This window comes from Misgurnus anguillicaudatus, chromosome 12 (genome assembly GCF_027580225.2).
Source record: "Misgurnus anguillicaudatus chromosome 12, ASM2758022v2, whole genome shotgun sequence".
In the NCBI taxonomy this organism is placed as follows: domain Eukaryota; kingdom Metazoa; phylum Chordata; class Actinopteri; order Cypriniformes; family Cobitidae; genus Misgurnus; species Misgurnus anguillicaudatus.
The window spans coordinates 2,144,059-2,167,281 of NC_073348.2; the positions used below are offsets into that span (position 1 = coordinate 2,144,059).

The 23,223-nt window shown below is 36.5% G+C and overlaps 1 protein-coding gene across 1 annotated transcript in view; it reads right to left on the reverse strand.

Annotated features, from left to right (window-relative positions):
• fbn2a (fibrillin 2a) overlaps positions 1-23,223 on the reverse strand; it is a 56,807-nt gene that overhangs the window by 14,168 nt on the left and 19,416 nt on the right. The window contains exons 21-41 of the mRNA XM_073873771.1: positions 20,412-20,537; positions 20,156-20,278; positions 19,937-20,059; positions 19,683-19,844; positions 19,527-19,595; positions 19,144-19,269; positions 15,834-15,959; positions 15,546-15,698; positions 15,013-15,081; positions 12,889-13,014; positions 9,608-9,733; positions 9,385-9,513; positions 9,193-9,306; positions 8,839-8,967; positions 7,848-7,967; positions 5,759-5,884; positions 5,358-5,510; positions 5,210-5,275; positions 4,602-4,727; positions 1,743-1,862; positions 1,519-1,641 (exon numbers count right to left, since the gene is read on the reverse strand). Coding sequence (XP_073729872.1) covers positions 1,519-1,641; positions 1,743-1,862; positions 4,602-4,727; positions 5,210-5,275; positions 5,358-5,510; positions 5,759-5,884; positions 7,848-7,967; positions 8,839-8,967; positions 9,193-9,306; positions 9,385-9,513; positions 9,608-9,733; positions 12,889-13,014; positions 15,013-15,081; positions 15,546-15,698; positions 15,834-15,959; positions 19,144-19,269; positions 19,527-19,595; positions 19,683-19,844; positions 19,937-20,059; positions 20,156-20,278; positions 20,412-20,537 — 2,535 coding nt within the window. The remainder of the gene's footprint in view (positions 1-1,518; positions 1,642-1,742; positions 1,863-4,601; positions 4,728-5,209; positions 5,276-5,357; positions 5,511-5,758; positions 5,885-7,847; positions 7,968-8,838; positions 8,968-9,192; positions 9,307-9,384; positions 9,514-9,607; positions 9,734-12,888; positions 13,015-15,012; positions 15,082-15,545; positions 15,699-15,833; positions 15,960-19,143; positions 19,270-19,526; positions 19,596-19,682; positions 19,845-19,936; positions 20,060-20,155; positions 20,279-20,411; positions 20,538-23,223) is intronic.

Here is a 23,223-nt window from a genome sequence, read left to right on the forward strand (position 1 = left end):
GAAAAATACGGTACCTCAAATTCCAATATTGCGTGCATATGATACGCCTGTCCGTCCTGGTTATTTAATAAAGCACATCTTTTCGTGTTGTTTTATGTATTGCTTTCTAATTTTTTCTGTATTTTAAAACATTGTTTGATTTTGGGGTTAGAATTGGGGTTTGGATGTCATTTATGTAACAAAACCCCCAAGCGACAATGGTTTAAAAGACAAAAAGGGGAGAAACCAATACATAAATGACACGAAAAGATGAGCACAAAAAAGGAATTTGATGTATGTACTGCACGGGTTTTCACACTGCGTGCTACTTATACTTAACAGTGTCCTTGTCATTAAAAAAGTTTGAAGGTGAACAAGAATCATGATTCAACTTCAGTGTATAGTACTATAACATATTCATCATATATTTGTCTGTGGCATACAGTATACAGCACCTTCTAGAGATCAGAACATCAGATATATATTTATCAGGGTTATTATTGTCTTTCTGTACAGCTAAGATCATAAACACTCATCTGTTTAGTTGTTTTAATAAATCTCTTCTGAACAAACAAGTTTGTATTCCAGAGTTCAGTACAAGGGACGATTAGGGCCACGCTAAAATAAAAAATAAAACATCTCGAGATTAAAGTCATTATAATGCGAAATTTAACTAGTAGTTTTTCAAGAAAAAGTCAAAATAAGTAAATATATGGGGATAAAGTCGTAATATTTTGAAAAGCCAATATAAGAATAAAGTTGTAATAATTTTCGAGTAGTCGATATAATGAGAATCAAGTCGTAATATTTTGAAAATAAAGTTTCCACGTCAATGTAAAAATATTACATTATTCTCAAAATATTATGACTTTAATAAAGTTATGAGGTTTCAGAAATAATGTTACCTTTATTCTCCAAATATTACTTTATTCTCATTATATTGACTGTATTCCCGAAATATTACGACTTTAATCTCTTTTATTTATTTGGACTTTTTTCTTTAAAAACTACAAATTAAATATTGCATTTTGACTTTAATCTCAAGATGGTTTTACTGATTATTTGTTTTCTCTTATTTTAGCTTGGCCCTAATCTTCCTTCGTAGTTCAGATGATGTGAAATGTGTGTTAAAAAAAACATTTTTACATGGTGAAAAAATGTAGTTGTGTGTAACACAGGAACAGACTGGTAATGGTAAAGCTATAGAGGTGGTTTCTCAGACATGCTTTAGATTAATCCAGGACTAGGCCTTAGTTTTTACAAAACAAACCTTACAAAGAAACAATACTGGTGTATGTTAAGATATGCAGTATATTTTTAAATTAAGGCAGCTCATGCATGCATTTTAGGTCAGGACTTGGATAAACCCTGTCCGGGAAAAGTACCCCATAGTTAATACATTGAAGTTATGTTGTGATACAGTACTGTAAATTCAGTTTCACTTCAGAAAACTATTCTTTAGTATTTATATGAGTGACGAATTATTTTGTAAAATCCTTAACTAGTCCACACACTACACTCATTGGTTATTGGTCTCACCTTGACACATGCGTCTGTCTTCTCTCAGCGTGTAACCGGACGGACAGCCGCATTCATATGAGCCGAAAGTATTAATGCAGCGAAACGCACAGAGCAAAGGATTCTGAGCACATTCATTCACATCTGAAATATAGCCACAACAAAACACATCACATACTGTAAACAACAGAAGAAACCCATTACTATTCTGAGGGATAATATCATGTTCGTGAAGAGCTGCTGACCTTCACAGCTCATCATTGGTCCAGGCTCAAATCCTTCCTCACATAGACACTCGAATCCTCCAAACACATTTGAGCATGTGCCGTTTCCACACGGGTTTCCCACTGAACATTCATCCATATCTGCATTTCACAGAAACACACACACATAGTAGTAAGTTTCATTCACTTGTACATTAGTTCATAACAGTGGCGGCTGGTGACGTCTTTTTTCGAAGGCACACGATGCGAAGTTCGTCACAACATGTATGTAGGCCGTCATGTGTGTGGTTCGTCATTTCAAAATATGTGTTCTGCACGTCAAGTGAACCTGTGTGCATCACGTGTGTTGTCAAAATAAGTGCCTGCTGCAGCCGCGTCTAAAGGGTTTATGATAATCTCATGTGTAATCAGAGTTTACTATTAAGGAAGTGTCTTGCGTGTCTTTTGTGAACGTGAGCGTCTCTTTTAACATAAATGGTTTTGACGCGTGTACAGCAGGCACTTATTTTGACAAAACACGTGATGCACATGGTTCACATGATGCAACGAACACATATTTTTTAAAAACAAGCATCACATATGACACTACGAACACATATTTTGAATTTGCGCCCCTCGGAAGAGCAGTTACGAGCTGCCACTGGTTCCTAATAATAAATGTTCTTCAAACAGACTGATTTCAGATCAGCCTCTGGGCAAACCTGAAGATTATTTGGTATTTATGTCTAGAGCCCTGTAGTGTTTCATTCAGTTTTACTTAAAACACATACAATTATTTACAAATCTCATAAACTCATATTTTATTCACAATAGGACATAGAAAGCAAAGTAAATGTTTAAACTAAAGAAATTACAATTTAAGAAATAAATCAGGTGATTTTGAATTTTTGAAATTACATTCCTCAAGGTAAAACTGCAATAACTTTGATTATATCATCATCTACAGTACAGAATATCATCAAAAATCTCTGAATGTAAACTATGGTACACAAGGATGAAAATCAATATAAGATTGTAAAGCACAACACTTTAAATAATCTATTGATGAGAACATCATGGAAAGCAATTCTCCTCCTGGCACCCTATAGTCTCAGCCTAGTCACTAATGCTGTTATAGGTTTATCATGAAAAATAAGCCATATGAGAACAACATCTAGAAATGCTGCTGTCTTCTCTGGGCCAAATGAGACCAAGTGAAAAACTGTTCTGTGGTCAGATAAAATATGAAATTTTTAGAATCCATGGACTCTGGATTAAATAGGAGAGAGATCATCTGTATTATTATCGGCGCTCGATAATAATAATAAAAAAGCCTGAATCTCTGTTAGTACAGAAGTACATTAGTGCCTGCAGAATGAGCAGCTTTCACATTTGGAAAGGCAACAATAATAAATAAATATATGGTTCCAAAACGCAATAAATCCATTTTGACAAATTTCGGTAAAAACGTGTTTTCTATACCAAGAAAGTGACAAGATGAAAACCACTATTTTCTGTTACAAACTTTCACATAGCATCTTTAGGTTATAAAAAGATAAAAAATTCAAGTCCATAACTTGATTTTAAAAGATTTATTATAAAAACGAATTATTTTTTCCACAAAATGCAATAAATCCATGACAGTTTTTTATTTCAAAATGCTATAAATCTATTAAATCAATGTATAAATGTGCATTCATCTTTACCATTTTATATTTATTTAGTTGACTAGTGGTATACAATGATTAAAAATAAACATTAATGTCATTAATCAAAACACTTACTTTGTTATATTAAGAACACATTGCTGCGGTTATACTTGACGTCGTCTCTTTACATTTTCACAGTGATCAGCTGTAAAATGTTTTGGTCCCGCTCGATTTTCGTTGAGTAAAATAATGTAAAGTTTTCATATAAGATCCTCTGGGGTCAATGTTTAAGCATGAGAAGCTTCATGCTGTCGGGAGAACAAGCACCCGAGTGCCTCTCGCGGAAATTATTAGATGTTGATGGCTTACGTTTCTTTCCCGTCACAGAAAACCATCACAGGTTTAGCAATGCAATTAAAGTATTATTTTGTTTTGTTTGTTGATCACGAAGTACAAAGTAGATGAGGAAAACTAGGACTCCGTGTACTCATCGCGCCGCCATTGTTTGTTTACATCGCGTGACTGGTGGGCTGTAATATCAGGAATGGATTTATTGTGTTCTGTAAAAAAGGAGGAGTGGCGTTTGTCGCATTTTGGGAAAAAAGGGAGAAAAGATGACAGAATATCACGGCGGATATTGGATTTTGCGTAAATTTAAGAATTTACTTTTAACTACTGACCTGATATAATACTGATTTTTGGCAGTAACTCATTTTTTTCAAAAATGGCATTTATCGCGTTTTGGAACCAAACTCTTCATATATATATATATATATATATATATATATATATATATATATATATATATATATATATATATATATATATATATATATATATATATATATAGGTTTTACAGCAACATATGTTTTCATCCATCCTTGCATATTTCAGCAACCACATACTGCATCTATTACAAAAGCATGACTACATAGTCCTGACCTGACCACAGTTCAGACCTTTCACCAATCGAAAACATTTGTTTAGAAAAAACCTGGGCCTGTTTTACAGCTAGAATCCTGCATCAGACATGAAGGTCTGAACCCTATCGTGCTTCTCAGACGTGTATTTAATTTTTTTTCCAAATCGGCCATGTCTGTTTGTCTTTCATGACCTCTGTAAAAATTCAATTTACTACTGTTTTCCGCCAAATTCAGAGAAATTGAATCCTGTCTGAATGTGAATGTCTGTGTTTGCCGGCAATATCTTTTGAAAAGGCAGTTCTTTACGTGTTTTGCAGGTTTTCTCTTACCGTCACAGCGTGTTCCTGTGTAGTCAAGTGTGTATCCGGCAGGACATTCACAGCGGAAAGATCCATCCGTGTTAATACAGTGACCGTTCACACACACCTCAGGGTTCTCCACACACTCATTTATGTCTGAAAATAACACACAAATACATGCACAGATCTGTGGCATTACAGCATTCATCTTCTGACCTCATCTGTTCAAGACATACAAACAGTGCTTTGTAATTCTCACACTAAAATTCATTTCTTAATCCATCTATGATAAGGTGTCCAGTCCTTGTCCACGAGGACCTGTAGGGTTTACCTCCAACTTTATTCAAACACAACTCTAATCGAAACGCCATAACCTGTCCTTTGTATCCAATCAAACACCTTTATTCTCATCACTGTTTAGTATATCAACATTTAAAGTAGTATAATTTAATAATAATTCTTTTCTCATGTAAAGCCACTTTAACAATGTAACATTGTAAAAAGGTGCTATACAAATACATTTTGATTGATTGATTGATTGATTGATTGATTGATTGATTGTTTGGCTGTGTTTCAGCTTCCATCTCTAACTATTGACAGTTTTAAATCATGTAGGCTATTTGTCCTCATTCTCTCACCAACACGTGTGTCACCGACCCCAGGAATAATGCCATGACCAAACGGACACAGGTCCAGAAATCCAGCTGTGAAAACACAACATATGAAAGAATGAGAAGGTGTTGTGATGGTTTAGACTGATGATGATGAAGATGAGAGGTCAAGTACCATCCTGTTCTTTAGGACAGAGTTCACATGGGTCACCCCAGCCCTCTTTGGTCATGATGCTGCAGCAGCACTTAGCTTTGCTGCTGTTAAAGGCTTGCGGTACTGAACATCTGCCCATCTCAAAGTGTGTGAAACAGAAACTCTCTCTAGTGTCTGCACAATAAACGCACAAGACATTATACACTTCAGATATTACTCTCACAACACTCCTGACAGATATTTTACATAACAACAGCCCAGAGAAAACAAATCCTAATCTATTGAAATCAATCATGTCATAAATGATCAACATCTACTGTACATAGGCTGCCTTTTCTTTACTCTTATCATTTATAATTATTAATATGTATTGGTTGAAATATATTAGTGAAATCCAACTTAATATAATAATATGAATGTACCATAACAGTGATGTTTATCTTCTGACAGCACAAATCCAGGTTTACATACACATTCAAAACTTCCTAAAGTATTAAAGCAAGAGCCATACAGACAAACCGTCGAGTCCTCTGAACACTCATTCACATCTAAAAGAGAAAAAAATCAACACACATCATAACATTTAATTATATCATCACAATCAGAAAAAAAACATGATAATTAAAGGGGAGATTACACAAGACTTTCTAATGATGTCAAATAAATCTTTAGTGTCCCAAGAGTACGCAGGTAAAGTTTTAGCTCAAAATACCCCACAGATAATTTATTATAACATGTTAAAATTGTCACTTTATAGGTGTAACCAAAAATGTGCCGTTTTTGGGTGTGTCCCTTTAAATGCAAATGAGTGGATGAAATGCAAACACTGATCACCATAATGGCGGTTGGTTGAAATTGAAACTCAATTGTGCTGTCAATTAATCAGTCCTTCCAGAAAAACTAGCTTTTTTGTGATTGTTGCGGGCAAAAATCCTTGAGCTTGCGGCACGTTTTCTTAAAAAATGCGATGGAATATGCAGGATATTTATGCAATTTTATGCAATGAAATTGCGGGAACTTGCAAAAACTGTTTGCAGTTTTTTCAGCTTTTTATTGATGTTGACGTCACAATCACATCACTTCATAACGTTCCCATGGCAACAGGGGACATGGCTGTGCTTGTGTGAAGTAAATGCTAAATTTTTCAACTTTCTGTTAAGATATATGTGATTTTTGCTACGAAAGTGCGGGGATTATGAAATCTGCAATTTATGCTGTAAAAGTGCTGTGTATTTGAAAAATGCGGCCCCCGCATAAATATGCGGACTTTGACTGATTATGCATTGAATCATGCGATCGCATAATCACGTTTTTCTGGAGAGACTGATTATTTTTTCTCTCAGGACTAAATGACAGTGCTGTGGTTGAATAGTGCAGATTAAGGGGCGGTATTATTATAATAAAATCCCCTTCTGACATCACAAGGGGAGCCAAATTTCAATGAGTTGTTTTTTCACATGCTTGCAGAAAATGGTTTATCAAAACTAAGTTACTGGGTTGATCTTTTTCACGTTTTCTAGGTTGATAGAAGGACTGGGGACCCAATTACAGCACTGAAACATGAACATTGTCACATTTTTATGATATGTCTTCTTTAAATTTTGTATCTTTAAACTTCTGATAAGGTCAAATTGATGCCATGTTCGCTATCCATACACTGTATACAATGTGCAATATTGACGCACATTGGCGAGCCATATAATTGAGGTTAAAATGAGGTAACAATAGAGGCAATTAGAGCAATCAATACATAAGTGCACTAGAACTAGTCTCATCAAGCCTAACACAACATACGTAGCCAAAAGGAGCCGAGTAATGTTGATGAGCGACATGCAATGTACATAGCAAACAAATCACAACTAGGTTATCTGACCAATCAGCGCAAAATAGGGTTACAAAAGGAGGAGTTTGGTAACGATTCATCTGAGAGTCATTGGGGAAAAACGAAAATAAACGAAAATAAACGAAAATTCTATAAATATATAAACATACAAATTATATCAAATTAAAGAACACACCCTCTGCTTTCAAACAAACAATAAACAAACAAACAAACAAATGGGGAAAAAACTTTCATTATATATTTACTTTTTCCACTTAATTTAACCACTGAAATATGGATATTTCTCTTCAAAAATACAACATTTTGAGCGAAAGGCTTAAAAAATTGCGTTTTTGTAAAGGAATTTATGTTAGAGATCAGACTCAGAATTACTATCAAACATAAAGGCAGTTAAAATAAATCATTAAATCTTTTTAACTTCCGTTTTTGATAAATTCGGTCTAGTGGATAAAAGCGGTATTACACTTTCACTTTGAAATTCGTCCAGAAAGGCAAATTTATTAGTTAAATATGAACTCATAATTGACGAGATAACTCGTCAATGGCGGTGAATGAGTTAAAATACGGGCTCTTTAATAAACTAAAATGAAAAATATCTATATTAATAATGACTAATAGTGAATGAAAAATAATCTTTTGTTATGTATTATATAATGTGTTATTCTTACCTACACAGAGATGATTGTGGGTAATAAAACCTTCGGGACAGACACATGTGAAAGATCCATCCAGATTCAGACATGATCCTGGAGCACACGTCCCTGGACTCTTTAGACACTCATTAATATCTGCATTTATTAAACCACAAGACAAACTGGTTAACCAGTGGACTGACTAACATTTATTTACAAATCTGAATATATTATACATGTGCAAAACATTTCAGCAAGAAGTTTATATTCATCTCATTACTAGAAAACTGTTCATTACAAAGTCATATATTCTCTTTCTGATCTGCATATCCTGGTGGTGAACGTGATTTCACCAAGTAGGATGTGATCCTGGATCAACACCATTGTTGGTCCTGGATCTACATTTTCATTAACCAATCAGATTGCAGGATTAGGATTAGTGTGTATGCGAGATTTAGGTTTAGGATTGGGTTAGGGGCTTTTAAAAAATACCCCTCAAACTATTATTTCACACTAATTTGAGGGTTTAAAAATGGTTAGGGTTTGAGTTAAGGGTAAGTTGGGGTATCTTTGATTTAAAAGTTGATCCAGGATCAACAAAAAATGTTGATCCAGGATCACATCTTAGTTGGTGAAATCACGGCGACCATATACGGTACACTATCTATATACATACACTTTATTAGGTAAAGTTGTGAAAGACTAAATAATCATCTGTTTGTGAAATATGAATAATGTATGTGTGGTCTCATTTTACACACAAGACACATGAAGCAGATTTCACTATACTAATACTGTGCTACATTCATACTTAGTTAAGCAGTTTGAACCTAACTGATTAATGACATGCATGTGTAATGTTTTGTTTTACACCACAATAACGATTATTATATATTGACCACTACATCTCTATTCTAGATTATACTTCTCTGAGTCATTCATCTCATCTCTTAGTTGCTTTAGACAAAAGTAAATGTGATATACATCATAAATCTGACTTTAATCAGAGTTAAAGTAGTTTGTTCACCTCTACAGTTCTTGTCATCAGAAGTGAGTTCATAACCGTCTTTACAGTGACACTTGAAGGATCCAACATTATTAACACACTGACCGTTCCTGCACAGCTGTCCATGAAACACATCACATTCATCAATATCTAGAAATGATCAAACAACACAAGACAAGAATGAGACACCCACCATTACATCTTATTACACATTCACACCAATGACTTATTACAGAAAACACACAGTCTCACCTGAAACTTACTGTTTGTTTTAAAACTACAATTTTTACTTGTCAAACTATAAACATCTGCTGAAACTATTTCAAAACCACTCTATGATAAAAATCTCAATGTGAATCAGTTTCTTTCGAGTACCTGTACAGTAGTTATTAAGGGTGAGCTGAAATCCAGGATGGCAGATACAGTTAAAAGAGCCCACGGAGTTTTTACATGTGCCGTTTCCACACGGCTGTCGTAGACACTCATCCACATCTGCGGATAACATTCAGACTTATGAGTCCTTATGAGACAGACGGCAACATACAGCAGATAATACGAGCAGATCTTCATCTGTACACATCCTGCGGTTTGGTGTTGCCGTGAAGCCGTTATGACAGACACATTCATATCCTCCTGGAAGGTCCACACAATCTCCATGATGACACACACCGGGTGTCTCCACACACTCATTACGATCTGAAATACAGTGTGTTTATGGAGGGATATAGATGATATCCAGTGAAGTGTTTGGTTAAATGAAATGATTTTCAAGTTATGGTTACGGTCTCACCAGTACAGGCTCCGTTTGGTGAGAGTATATATCCATCAGAACATTCACACTGGTAACTGCCTGGACTGTTGATGCAGTCTGCATTTCTCTGACATACACGACCCAGACTGCTGCATTCATCAATGTCTGAACATAAACACACACACATCAGTTACAGACTCAAAAATCATGTTAAATAAATTTAGAGCTTTGATAATGAGAAACTGATTATTATGACAGAAATACATTGAAACTTAATTTAAGTTTATAAAATTCAAATTATTGTGAAAGTACTGCAATACAGACATACAGACATATAGTGATATGTTGAGAGTAATAGCATGACAGAAGGATACAATCATACAGTAATACAGTAAGAGTGATAGTGAAATAACGTGATTTAGTGATACAGTAAGAGTGATAGTGAAATATTGTGTCACAGCCATAAAGCGATTAGAGTGTTGCAGTGAAAATGATACAGTGAGAGTGTGATAGTGTTACAAGTCATACAGTGATACAGTGAGAATCAAGGCTTCGAATGGGTTCATCATGGAACGAAAACGAAAACCAGAAACTTTTGATCTTTTGCAAAGAACAGAACAGAAACGAAACTAGAAACTTAAAAACTATATATGTTCTGGAACAGAATCGTTTATTTTAATAATGGTAACCGGTTAATACTATTATTTTTTTGTTCTTTGACAAGATTTCTATGCAATTCTCGGTGAAGTTCACTTTGGGTCGTCGTTGACTCATCGGAGAAATGAGAAGCTTGCCACCAGCAAGTAGATCACTCAAGCCCAAGTCTCCAATGCTCAATCATAAGAGGGAAATATTGTAGGCTACCAAGTATCTTAAAGTGACACCATGTAATTTTTCAACCTTCATAATAAATTTTCAAGACCCTTGTGATAGTACATCGACTTTAAATAGGTTGAATGACATGTCTACCATAGCCTGACGGGGTCTGTATCACTTTTACTCGTATTTTAAAACTTAGGGTTTCTGGTAGTAACCAGAGCACAAAAAAAACTACAAAATTCCACTGCTTTACGGCATACGTCACTTCCTCCACACAATTTGTTTTTAACGTGAATTTTGCTGGAGGCTACTTAAGGAGTGTAGAGAGCAGTTTCTATTATGTCACTCTGTGGCACAGTCTTTAGTGTCACGGACCTATGACACGGGCGACCCGGGTTCGATTCCCCTTTAAGGCAATTTTTTATATAAACTGTTGATTCATACATAAATGTGATGTTCTTTATAAATTACGGCGATTATATTGCATATAGTTCCCTGTATTCAGATGCTGTGTTTACGTATTTACCTTTCTTTTACTGTGTCTATGATATTTACATTACAATCCAGGATGCTATAGCACTCAAACTTGCTCACAGTGTAAAACCAAACCCTATTCATTCACCAATCAGATCCGAGCGTTTCTCTCTTCTCTCTTCCTCATTTGCTGCGTTCCGCTGTCACTCACGTGACGTATTACAAAGCGGCAGACCTAAACGCATCGGTTTACTTGGATTTGGAGCGATTTTCACACAAAAAAGAGGAATAACGAGCGCCATTGCGGAAAATCCTGATGGCGAGGGGGAGAGAGAGACGATGCAACAATATTTGTTTGGAAAAAGGCAAGGAAATACGTCTGGTCGTTTCTGAATTGGAAGGCTGCAGCCTCCGGAGGTCAAATATGCAGGCTGCATACGTCATCAAGCCTGGTTTATTAGGGTAAACTGAGCATTACATTCGCAAGTCATAAGCATACTGCAACAATTTACGATTAACTAAGTATAATAGTCAACTTTGTAATTGTTAATATTGTGAAATAAGACAGTCTTGATGACGTATACAGCTTAAAAATACGACATCCGGAGGCTGCAACCTTCAGATTGAGAAATGGCTTCTGCCACGACGAGTTCCTCATCAGAAAGTTGTAACATGACTGCGTTTCTCCCTGTTGTCTCAAAATGTTGATCGTTTAGCATTTTAAATGTTTAGTTTTTAGTTTAGTTTTAAGGTTGGCCAGTTCCTTTCCTTTGCGACAGTGCTGCGGCGCTTGTGGGCTCTAGGGGCGCTAGAAGTGAAAAATACGTGTCTAGCACCCCCTAGTGGCCAAAAAGTTTCATGGTGTCCCTTTAAGATGTTTGTTTTTTAAATACTAATTAGTGGTGTAACGGATCCGTACAGATCACGACCCACAGTTCGGCTCGCATGCGATTCGCGGATTAATACGCAAATTTAAATAGGGTAAAAGTTGATCATTTGCACGTGTTTCAAAGGTTTGCAAATGTTAACACTTAAGTGATTTTAAACAATTTAACTGCAAAAAAGCACTAAAGTGAGCAATTTTCTATACGCACAGATGCACACGTTGTTGAATGTGTAAGGTCCAACTCCAATCAAACGTGATTATCCCTATGCCCTTCAAAGATCAGAACTCTTGATGTATAAACTTGAGAAAGAGTGGCACTACTGTGTCTCATACTGTAGTCCATTAAAATACATTTGTCGGATAAAGCACCGAAAATAACGTCATTTTCACTTTATATGGAGCGACTGTTTATGCCGAAGCGCCGTTTGGAATTCGTCCTCCTGTGTGCGCGTGTTTAAGTGCACTCAAAAGTGTATACATGGAGAGATGCGTTTCAAAAAGCAAGCAAACAATCTTTCTGTTGTTGACAGGACAAACAAAATGATCTCGAAATACCACAGTATTCTTTTTCTAACAAAAACAAAAAAGTTGTTTGCCAATAAACGACATAGCAGAAATTGTCCTTGTCTTAATTCATGTATAATGCTGAAACAAATGTAAGCATGTCAGAATTACAGTTATGCCGCTCACATAGTGTAGTCTAATAATCAGCATAATGATCAGCCTACTTATTTGTATGTCCCACAGCTAACATGAAATGTTATTAACCGGTTGGGGAACTTAATTTTTTGTTCTAACCGGTTCAGTAACATCAATTTTAAGCTTGAACCGAAAAACGGAAGCGTTAAAATACTGTTTCTGTTCGGAACAAACCAATTGGGATCAAAATTTGGTTCAAAGCCCAGGTGAGAATGATACAGTGAGAGTGATATTGTGATACAGCGAGAGCAACATTCTGATACAGCGAAAGTGATATCGTAATACAGTGAAAATGATACAGCGAGAGTGTGATAGTGTTACAAGTCATGCATGATAACAGTGATGCAGCGATAGAGTGCTGCAGTCATACAGTACACTAACAGAGTGATGTATGATAGGGTGATACAATTATATATTGACACATTAACACTATTCATTAGACCTTCACAGGTGATCAGCAGGTCATTGTAATTGAATCCTGTGGGACATTCACAGCGGATACTGACGATATGATTGATACACCAACCATGATTACAGATGCCAGGGATTTCACGACATTCATCAATATCTGAAATGATCAGAAAAAATTAATAAATAACTAGACGGGAATTTTACACTGCAGTATAATCATGTCAGGATAACAATGGAGGGAAAATACTCTGTATGAGTATCATAATGAACACACATTGAAGAACATTGATATAATAATGTGGTTGCATACTGTATGCCAGTTTGTATGAATTATTTGTAAGAATTGTAATTTAACAAACCAAAGATGACCTTATTGAAATCAGAAGAAAACGACTTTGAGAGACATTAAGTACAGTCTTGTTCAAAATAATAGCAGTACAATGTGACTAACTAGAATAATCAAGGTTTTTAGTATATTTTTTATTGCTACGTGGCAAACAAGTTACCAGTAGGTTCAGTAGATTCTCAGAAAACAAACAAGACCCAGCACCCATGACATGCACGCTCCCAAGGCTGTGAAATTGGGCAACTACCCGAAAGGGGTGTGTTAAAAAAAAATAGCAGTGTCTACCTTTGACTGTACAAACTCAAAACTATTTTGTACAAACTTTTTTTTTTTCTGGGATTTAGCAATCGTGTGAATCACTAAACTAATATTTAGTTGTATGGCCACAGTTTTTTAAAACTGCTTGACATCTGTGTGGCATGGAGTCAACCAACTTGTGCCACCTCTCAGCTGTTATTCCACTCCATGATTCTTTAACAACATTCCATAATTCATTCACATTTCTTGGTTTTGCTTCAGAAACAGCATTTTTGATATCAACTCACAATGTCTCAATTGGATTTTAATCTGGAGATTTGGCTTGCCTCTCCATTAATTTAATTTTTTTGGTTTGGAACTTTGAACGTTTACTATTGTGTTTTGTGTCATTGTCTTGTTGAAACAACCATTTCAAGGGCATGTCCTCTTCAGCATAGGGCAACATGACCTCTTCAAGTATTTTAACATATGCAAACTGATCCATGATCCCTGGTATGCGATAAATAGGCCCAACACCATAGTAGGAGAAACATGCCCATATCATGATGCTTGCACCTCCATGCTTCACTGTCTTCACTGTGTACTGTGGCTTGAATTCAGAGTTTGGGGGTCGTCTCACAAACTGCCTGTGGCCCTTGGACCCAAAAAGAACAATTTTACTCTCATCAGTCCACAAAATGTTCCTCCATTTCTCTTTAGGCCAGTTGATGTGTTCTTTGGCAAATTGTAACCTCTTCTGCACATGCCTTTTTTTTAACAGAGGGACTTTGCGGGGGATTCTTGAAAATAGATTAGCTTCACACAGACGTCTTCTAACTGTCACAGTACTTACAGGTAACTCCAGACTGTCTTTGATCATCCTGGAGGTGATCATTGGCTGAGCCTTTGCCATTCTGGTTATTCTTCTATCCATTTTGATGGTTTTCTTCCGTTTTCTTCCACGTCTCTCTGGTTTTGCTCTCCATTTTAAGGCATTGGAGATCATTTTAGCTGAACAACCTATCATTTTTTGCACCTCTTTATAGGTTTTCCCCTCTCCAATCAACTTTTTAATCAAAGTACGCTGTTCTTCTGAACAATGTTTTGAACGACCCATTTTCCTCAGCTTTCAAATGCATGTTCAACAAGTGTTGGCTTGATCCTTAAATAGGGGCCACCTGATTCACACCTGTTTCTTCACAAAATTGATGACCTCAGTGATTGAATGCCACACTGCTATTTTTTTGAACACACCCCTTTCAACTAATTCAACTAATTGCCCAATTGCACAGCCTTAAGAGCGTGCATATCATGAATGCTGGGTCTCATTTGTTTTCTGAGAATCTACTGAACCTACTGGTAACTTGTTTGCCACGTAGCAATAAAAAATATACTAAAAACCTTGATTATTCTGGTTAGTCACATTGTACTGCTATTATTTTGAACAAGACTGTATATAAAGTGCTTTTGTGCTCATTTTGTGCTGCTCAATACATGCATTCACAAAGCTTGCCATACTTTTGTTGAGTAAAGTATCTATATGCAAATGTGCTGTACTTTTATGTGTTTTACCTTTCGGTTTTCCTGTTTCAATGTCAATCTTGAAACCAGTCACCCCACCACAAAGACTTCGAAAGCCTCCTAAAATATTTATTATATAAATATTAGCTGTATTTTACAAACTATTATTATTATTGTTGAGTTGTGTGTAGAGCTGTCACAATGATTAAATAATTGGCTCATTGCGATTGTTTGACCTCATCGCGATGATTTCAGATCACCGCAATGATTGCACATCTCTCTAAAAACCACAAGGGGGAGCTGCAGCACTTGTATAAATGAGACCGTATAAGACTACTTTTAAATATGTGTTATGTGTATTAATATTTACTGCCAGGTAAACCTTGCAAAAGATTAATTTAAATAATCACAACAATGTGTAAAATGATTTCATAAACAAACAAAAAAAAGTATGAGAATTAAATGTCAAAGCAATAAAACAGGCATTTAATCATCATAACCGTCACAATGTATTAGTCAATTAACCGTCAGCCAAATTTCATAATCGTGACAGCCCTAATTGTGTGTCTGTTGGTTATATTGACCTGTGCCAGGAATCGGGCAGGACTGGCACGGTTTACTCCAGGCCTTGCCCACATTGTAGGCGCAGCAGCAGAGTCTCTGTGTGGTGTTAAAGGCAAGCTGGTGTTTACAGGTGGAGGATTTATATTCACGATAGCACAAGCTCTTCCTCATATCTGAAACAACAACAACAACAACATCAATCATAACTAACCAACACTCAATCTGTGCTGACAGGAAGTCCATCATCCACAAACGTCTACACACACAATAATAATGTATAATCGAGTGTAAATGTAACTCCCATATACCCATGCAGCTGTTTCCTCCATTCACTTGTATGTAGTCCTGTGGACAGACACATGTGTAGTTGCCCAATGTGTTGTAGCAGGTGCCTGGACCACAAACCTCAGGCCTGAACAAACACTCATCAATGTCTAAAACACACATTATATAAAGTCACATGACCTTCATCTCTCATTGCTGATGACAAGATTAAAAAATCAAACGGCATATAGTGAACAATAAGAACAATTTCTTAAGAATAATGGGATATAGAGACCTGAACAAGCTAAGTTGTAAGCAGGGCCGCATTAATGCATGGGCTTACCTGGGCTTAAGCCCAGGGCCTCGGGCTGGGAAGGGCCCCGAGATGCCGGAAAAAAATAACAACCGCATTTTATAAAAAGTTGATACTCCCTTTAAAATTATGCTTAATCGCTTTGCTTTGAATGTCCGTGCGTGAATGCAGTTCCTGTGCAAGAAAATCTCTCACTTACTATAGGCTACCCTGCAATCATTAGTGAGCTTTTTAAAATTTCTGTCTGAAATATCCATTATTGCATTTCTGAAGGCAACACAAAGACAGCTTTCTGATAAAGTGACCAAAAGTGCCTTTCAAGTGATGAACAAAGACGAAACTGAGGACCCGTTTTTATCTTAATATGAAAGACAACGTGTATATAAACATTCATTAAATGACTCCTCATAACATTTTAAAGCCAATATGTACAGAACAGCACACAAAAATATTACACAAAACATTTTTGATAACTAAATCTAATAAATAACAAATTAGATTCTGTCTCGGAAGCCTATAAGTTCAGCGATCTTATTTCATTTTGAGATTTAGCGGGCAGGGAAATAAAAGATGAGAAATTACATATAATTTGTTACTGTAAATTATAAAAAAAACAAGCTTTATATACAATTCCTTAAACGGTTCATTTATAACCAAAAAACACTGAAATTAATGATTTTATAGACACTATATATGCTTTATTATTTTGCACAGAAATATCTGATTGCTTTGATCATCTCTGTATTCACTTGAAACACCTGACGACTCTTATAACATTTGTTTCAGGAATCTCTTTTCTATCATTTGAAAGTTAACACCGACCATAATATAAAATCACAAGAGAGACCAACCCGGAGAGACAATTGTGTCAGATTCAGTAGAGATGTTTTTGGTGTCATCACCAAACAAAAAAAAAACTGCTTACCTGTTTTGTAGCTCAACCTTTGACAAGTTAAGCAACCTTTTTAAAAACATTTTAAAACTTATACTTGCCGAAAAAATCCGTTTGTTGATGTTTAGTTTGATAAACCCCTAAATACGATCACGCAGAGCACCTAGCACGTTCGGCTAAATTTAATGTGACAGCATGCAACAGCGCAACATCGACACAACGGAAAGCAATCCATAACTTACAGAACTTAAATTAGATCAGAATTTACCTTTACATTTAATAAAAAATAAAAACAAAATGAAGTCAGAATCAATAAGGTACAGAACATGGGTGCAAAATGCCTAAATGCGCAGGGGAATAAAACACAAGCCACAAATAGTTTAATCAGATAACACTAAATAATCTATCAATTAAATAAAAACAAGGAAATATTAAAATTAATTTTAAAATAACGAAAGTATAGAATTGCCTGTTGAGTGACATTTTCTACGCGTCCCTTATTTAGAGACGCAAGCTGTTTTGGAATTAATTTAAAATCTTAAAAACGCTGCTAATATCAAACTTCTTTAAACCCAGATGTAAAAAATACCCTTTTAGTTTTTTTTATTTTATTTAATTACACAAGACCAAAAAAAAACTTGATAAAATGTTGCACTCTGATAATAAAATATTCATGAATATCTCCGTGTGACTCCGGTAGATGATCTTTTAATTACTTCTAGTCGAAGCAAGCTTTATGGTCAATCTAGGTGAATATAAAATAAATAAGTAAATAGATAAAAATATGAAAATGTAACATTTTAAAAGCTAAATTTAAACTGAAGATTACTATGAAATGAATTGAAATTAAAATAAAGTAAGCAAATAACAACTGAAACATTGGATTAAATCTTTCTAATTACCTTATTGTTTAAAATCATGTTGCTTGTTTTGAACTAAGTCAAAACTGATTTTTAAATAATACAGAATACTGTAATTGTAAACGAATATCTGATTATTTATTTATTTAGGTGAAGATATTGTAAACGAATATCTGATTATTTATTTATTTAGGTGAAGATTAATGAGAGAGTTTTTTATTAAACAATTCGATATGTTGGCACACACGCTGTATGGACATAGATAATAATGAGCTCAGCAAGTTTGTTGTAATGCTTAATATGCTTTTGTAAATTCTTGTCAAAACAGGTGTTTTTGCGTTTCGGATCTATAAGTCAGCGTGAGTCTTGTTGATCTTAATAACTTTTTTACATAAATCAGTTCCCGAACTTTATCTCCCTTAATATCTCTGTAAACATCAAGCAAGTCCTGCATTTTATTTTCAAATTCCTGCATGTTTTTAAACCGAAACCAAGATGTCAGACATGTGGATGTATGAGTAGTATTAGGTTATATTTCACTCTCAGACAACTTACAAATAACGATCATTTTAGATGTTTAATTAGTATATTTATATCGCTAGACGAGGGATTAATGTAGGCTACTTATTTTTTTCTGAAAACATCCCACTCATTATACAGAATGGGTCTCATGATGGAACTGTGCTGACAGACACAATAAACGTTTAAAGGTGATGTAGCCTACAGTTTTGTCAATGTGCTTTCAAGTTTGTTATTTTAATGCTACAATAGAATGATGCAGGCACAAGCTGTATGAGGCTTTAAAAATGAGATGTTTGCTTTCCATGCATAATAGTAACGAGAATCAAGTTATTGTCTATTTGATTAAAATTTTGTATTATTATTTTTATTAAATGTTTACAGTTATTTAAGTTATAATTATAATAAAAAGCTAAAATGCGTTTAAAATGACATTTTCATGTAATATGACAAACTTCCGGTTTAAGACCCGCCCACTTCCGGTTCCATCAGAATACAAATACAGATACAAATAATTTTAAGACTGTTACAGATACAAATACAGATACAAATACTGACTCCGCTGCACACCCCTAGAATGTAGGCTGCAATTCTGGCGGACGAAGGGCCACACAAAATGGTAAAGCCCAGGGGCCCCTTATAGTGTTAATGCGGCCCTGGTTGTAAGTAATCAGTGAAGTGAATTAATAATATGATGATTATGACATTATTAGTTAGTATTGCACTAAGTACATTTGTACATGTATTACATTAAGTGATTCATGTCTTACCCTCACAGAAGCGAGTGTCTGGGTTAAGGGAGAATCCACTTGGACAGTCACAATGAAAACTGCCAAAGGTATTGATACAGTCTCCACCCTGACACAGACCGGGCAGCTCAAGACATTCATCAATGTCTGAAAAAAACAAATATTCCTAAAAATATACAGCTTAAAGCCAACAATATTACAGATACAACCAGCATCATTGGATTCAAATGACTGTCAATGTTTCTTTTGAAACTAACTTACATTAGGAGAATTATCCTTACATTTAGTGTTCTTTCTTAAAACAATATTGTGATATTATTGAAGTCAATGTTAAAAGAGTTTAATGTGTGTATAGCTAAAGAGGGAAATATGATCTGTTACGCTGACTGTGTGCAACTTTTTACCTTCCAGAATGATACTGATGGGGTTTGGTCTGAATCCTTCTCCTCCAGGACAAAGTGAGTTATACTCCGCTAGAAACACATGACACAACCCTCAGCTCTTTACCAAACACTTAACAGTGTGAAAATACTGAAGTGATAGTTAATATACAGACGTACAGGTGTTGAGTTGAGGACAGAGATCACAGGGTTTCCCCCACGCTCGTCCCAGGGAACAACAACACGACGAACGGCTGACTCTAAAGCCCACCTCACCATCGCACATCAACCCGCTGCGTCCACGAGATGCCGCATCCAGAAAACAGCTCTCAGCTCGTGTGTCTGACACACAAAACAATAAACACACACACACACACACATTAATACAGCCATTCATATCATCAGCTGCATTATTTCTTAATCATCGCTCTTACCAACACAGCCGACTCCAGTGGGGTTAAGCTGAAAGTGAGTGGGACAGATACACCGATATGAACCGGCTGTGTTCTTACAATGACCATTAACACATCTGAGAGGATCCACACACTCATCCACATCTAACACACAAACAAACACACACAACATCAGTCACAGAGAACACTGATGAACATTGCTATCGACTGTGTTCATGACATTATAAATACTGTGCTTACCTGTGCAGTTTCCACCTGTGCTGTCCAGCTCATATCCATCATCACAGATACAGCGAAACATTCCCGGGATATTCTGACATGTGCCGAACACACAGATGTTTTTAAAAGAGCACTCGTCTATATCTGTAACACACATCATTCATTACAACAAATACATCTGCACAGTGACTGTGTGTGTGTGTGTGTGTGTGTGTGTGTGCGTGCGTGCGTGCATGCGTGCGTGTGTGCGTGCATGCGTGTGTGTGTGTGTGTGTACCTCGACAGGTTCTGCTATTAGGAGTGTGTGTAAAGCCGATCTCACATTCACAGCGATATCCACCAGGAACATTCAAACACTGACCATTTTCACACAGATCTACATCATCTGCACACTCGTCCATATCTGCAGGAGATCAATCAGCATCAGAGATGATTTGGGATCATATGGACAGGCAGACATACAGACATACACATACAAACAGACAAAGACTGACAATCAGACAGACAGACAGATAGACACATACAGACAGACAGACAGACAGACAGACAGACAGACAATCAGACAGACAGACATGGACAGACAGACAAATACACAGACAGACAGATACAGACACATACACATAGATAAACAGACACAGACAGACAGACAGACAGACAGACAAACAAAGACAGACACAGACAAACAGACTCAGACAGACAGGCAGACAGACAGAGACAGAGACACAGACAGACAGACACATACACACACATACAAACAGACACAGACTGACAAACAAACACAGACAGACGGACAGACATATACACAGACAGACAAACAGACTCAGACATACACAAATACAGACAGACACATACAGGTAGGTAGACAGACAGACAGACAGACAGACAGACAGACAGAGACACAGACAGACAGACACACAGACAGACAGACAGACAGAGACAGACACATACACATAGATAAACAGACACAGACAGACAGACAAACAAACAGACTCAGACAGACAGGCAGACAGAGACACAGACATACACACACATACACACACACACACACACACACACACACACACACACACACACACACACACACACACACACACACATACAAACAGACACAGACTGACAAACAAACACAGACAGACGGACAGACATATACACAGACAGACAAACAGACTCAGAGATACACAAATACAGACAGACACATACAGGTAGGTAGACAGTAGGGGTGTCACGATTTCGATTTTAAATCGAAATCGATCGAAATTAAATCACAGCTTCGAACTTCGAATTAAAAAATGGGATCGTCGATGCTGCCACGCCCCCATTTCACGTCCGGTCGGCTTGCCAAGCGAGGAAAAAAACTCTCAGAGATGCCTTTAAAAACATCTGTCCAGCGGAACGCGATCATATTTTAAAGACGAGGGATGCTACAACTCCTTGAAATGCATATCATAAACAGGATTACCAGTGATCTGACTTTGGACAGAGCGCAGCTCTCTGCACGTGCGCGATAGCGAGGGAGGCGCAAAGATGCAGCGGGTTATATATTAAACAAAAGGATAATTTGCCTCAGCTTGCATGAAACGAATAAAACTGAACAAATACGTAAGGGTTACTACTTTAGTTTATGTTCAGACGTCGGACAGATGCGAGCACGTGCACGTGAGACAGAGAGAAGCGCAGCTGCTTATTATGCTGGATTTATTTCAGATGCTATGAGTCCAACTTAAGACACGCGCATTAAGTCCATGTTAGAGTCCATGTTAGAGATGCGCGGATAGACTATTATTTCATAGCCTGCACTGGTGTCATCCTAATTTACCACGTTGGAAAACTTATTCCAGGCAACCCTTTCTCACATTCTATTTCCTTTGTTTTTAATTCTCATTTTTTGAGTTTGCCACGTACCTCCTTCGCCAGCGTTGATAAGAGCTGTGTCAAAATGCGTCCTCATTTCTCCGCGCTGTTAATGATAGAACGAATGGATCCTTAACAGCCGAGGATCTCCCAAACAATTAAAAGCTTTATTAAATAAAAGTGTGTATTTATTAGAAAACTTTTTCTTGTCACTGTTTTAGTATTATAAGTTATGTTTTGTGTTAATATTATTCTGTTTATGTTGCGTATATTTCTAGGTTGATTATTTGATATGCTGTTAAATAGATTAATCTACATCAATGTGTCATATGTTCTGAAATAAATTAATATTTTTCTGATTACATATTTATTTTAATAAGTCAGAAATGTCTCCGCTGTTTTCTGCTGACAGGCGCGGTGGGCGCTACTGGGGGCGTGTGCAGCAGGTGACGCAAATTTTGGGTCCACAGAAGGCTAGACCGTCTCATTTCAGTTCTTTTCTTGAACTTCTGAGGCTGCCACTATGAAAGGCAGAGATGTCGAATGCTTAGAAGGACAGAGCTAATAACAAGCAGTCGATCCGGCACCCGCCCGAATTTAATTAAAATATTATTTTTCGTCACGTCATCCGCCCGATCCATTAAGCCAACCGCGCATAGTCCATGTGCGTGCAAGAAGGAATCCTCTCTCTACAAGCTCTCGCGTTAAGTGAAGCCCACAAACCCCCATGCGAGTTTTGCAATGTGCATGTTAATGTTAAAGTATTATAATAATAATAATAATTATAATAAATAATGGCATATAATTTTTGTCTAAATTATATGCCATATAAAAAATATGTAAAAATCGAGAATCGGATCGAATCGTGACCTTAGAATCGAAAATGTAATCGAATCGAGGATTTGGAGAATCGTGACACCCCTAGTAGACAGACAGACAGACAGACAGACAGACAGACAGAGACACAGACACAGACAGACAGACACACAGACAGACAGACAGAGACAGACACATACACATAGATAAACAGACACAGACAGACAGACAAACAAACAGACTCAGACAGACAGGCAGACAGAGACACAGACATACACACACATACACACACACACACACACACACACACACACACACACACACACATACACACACATACAAACAGACACAGACTGACAAACAAACACAGACAGACGGACAGACATATACACAGACAGACAAACAGACTCAGACATACACAA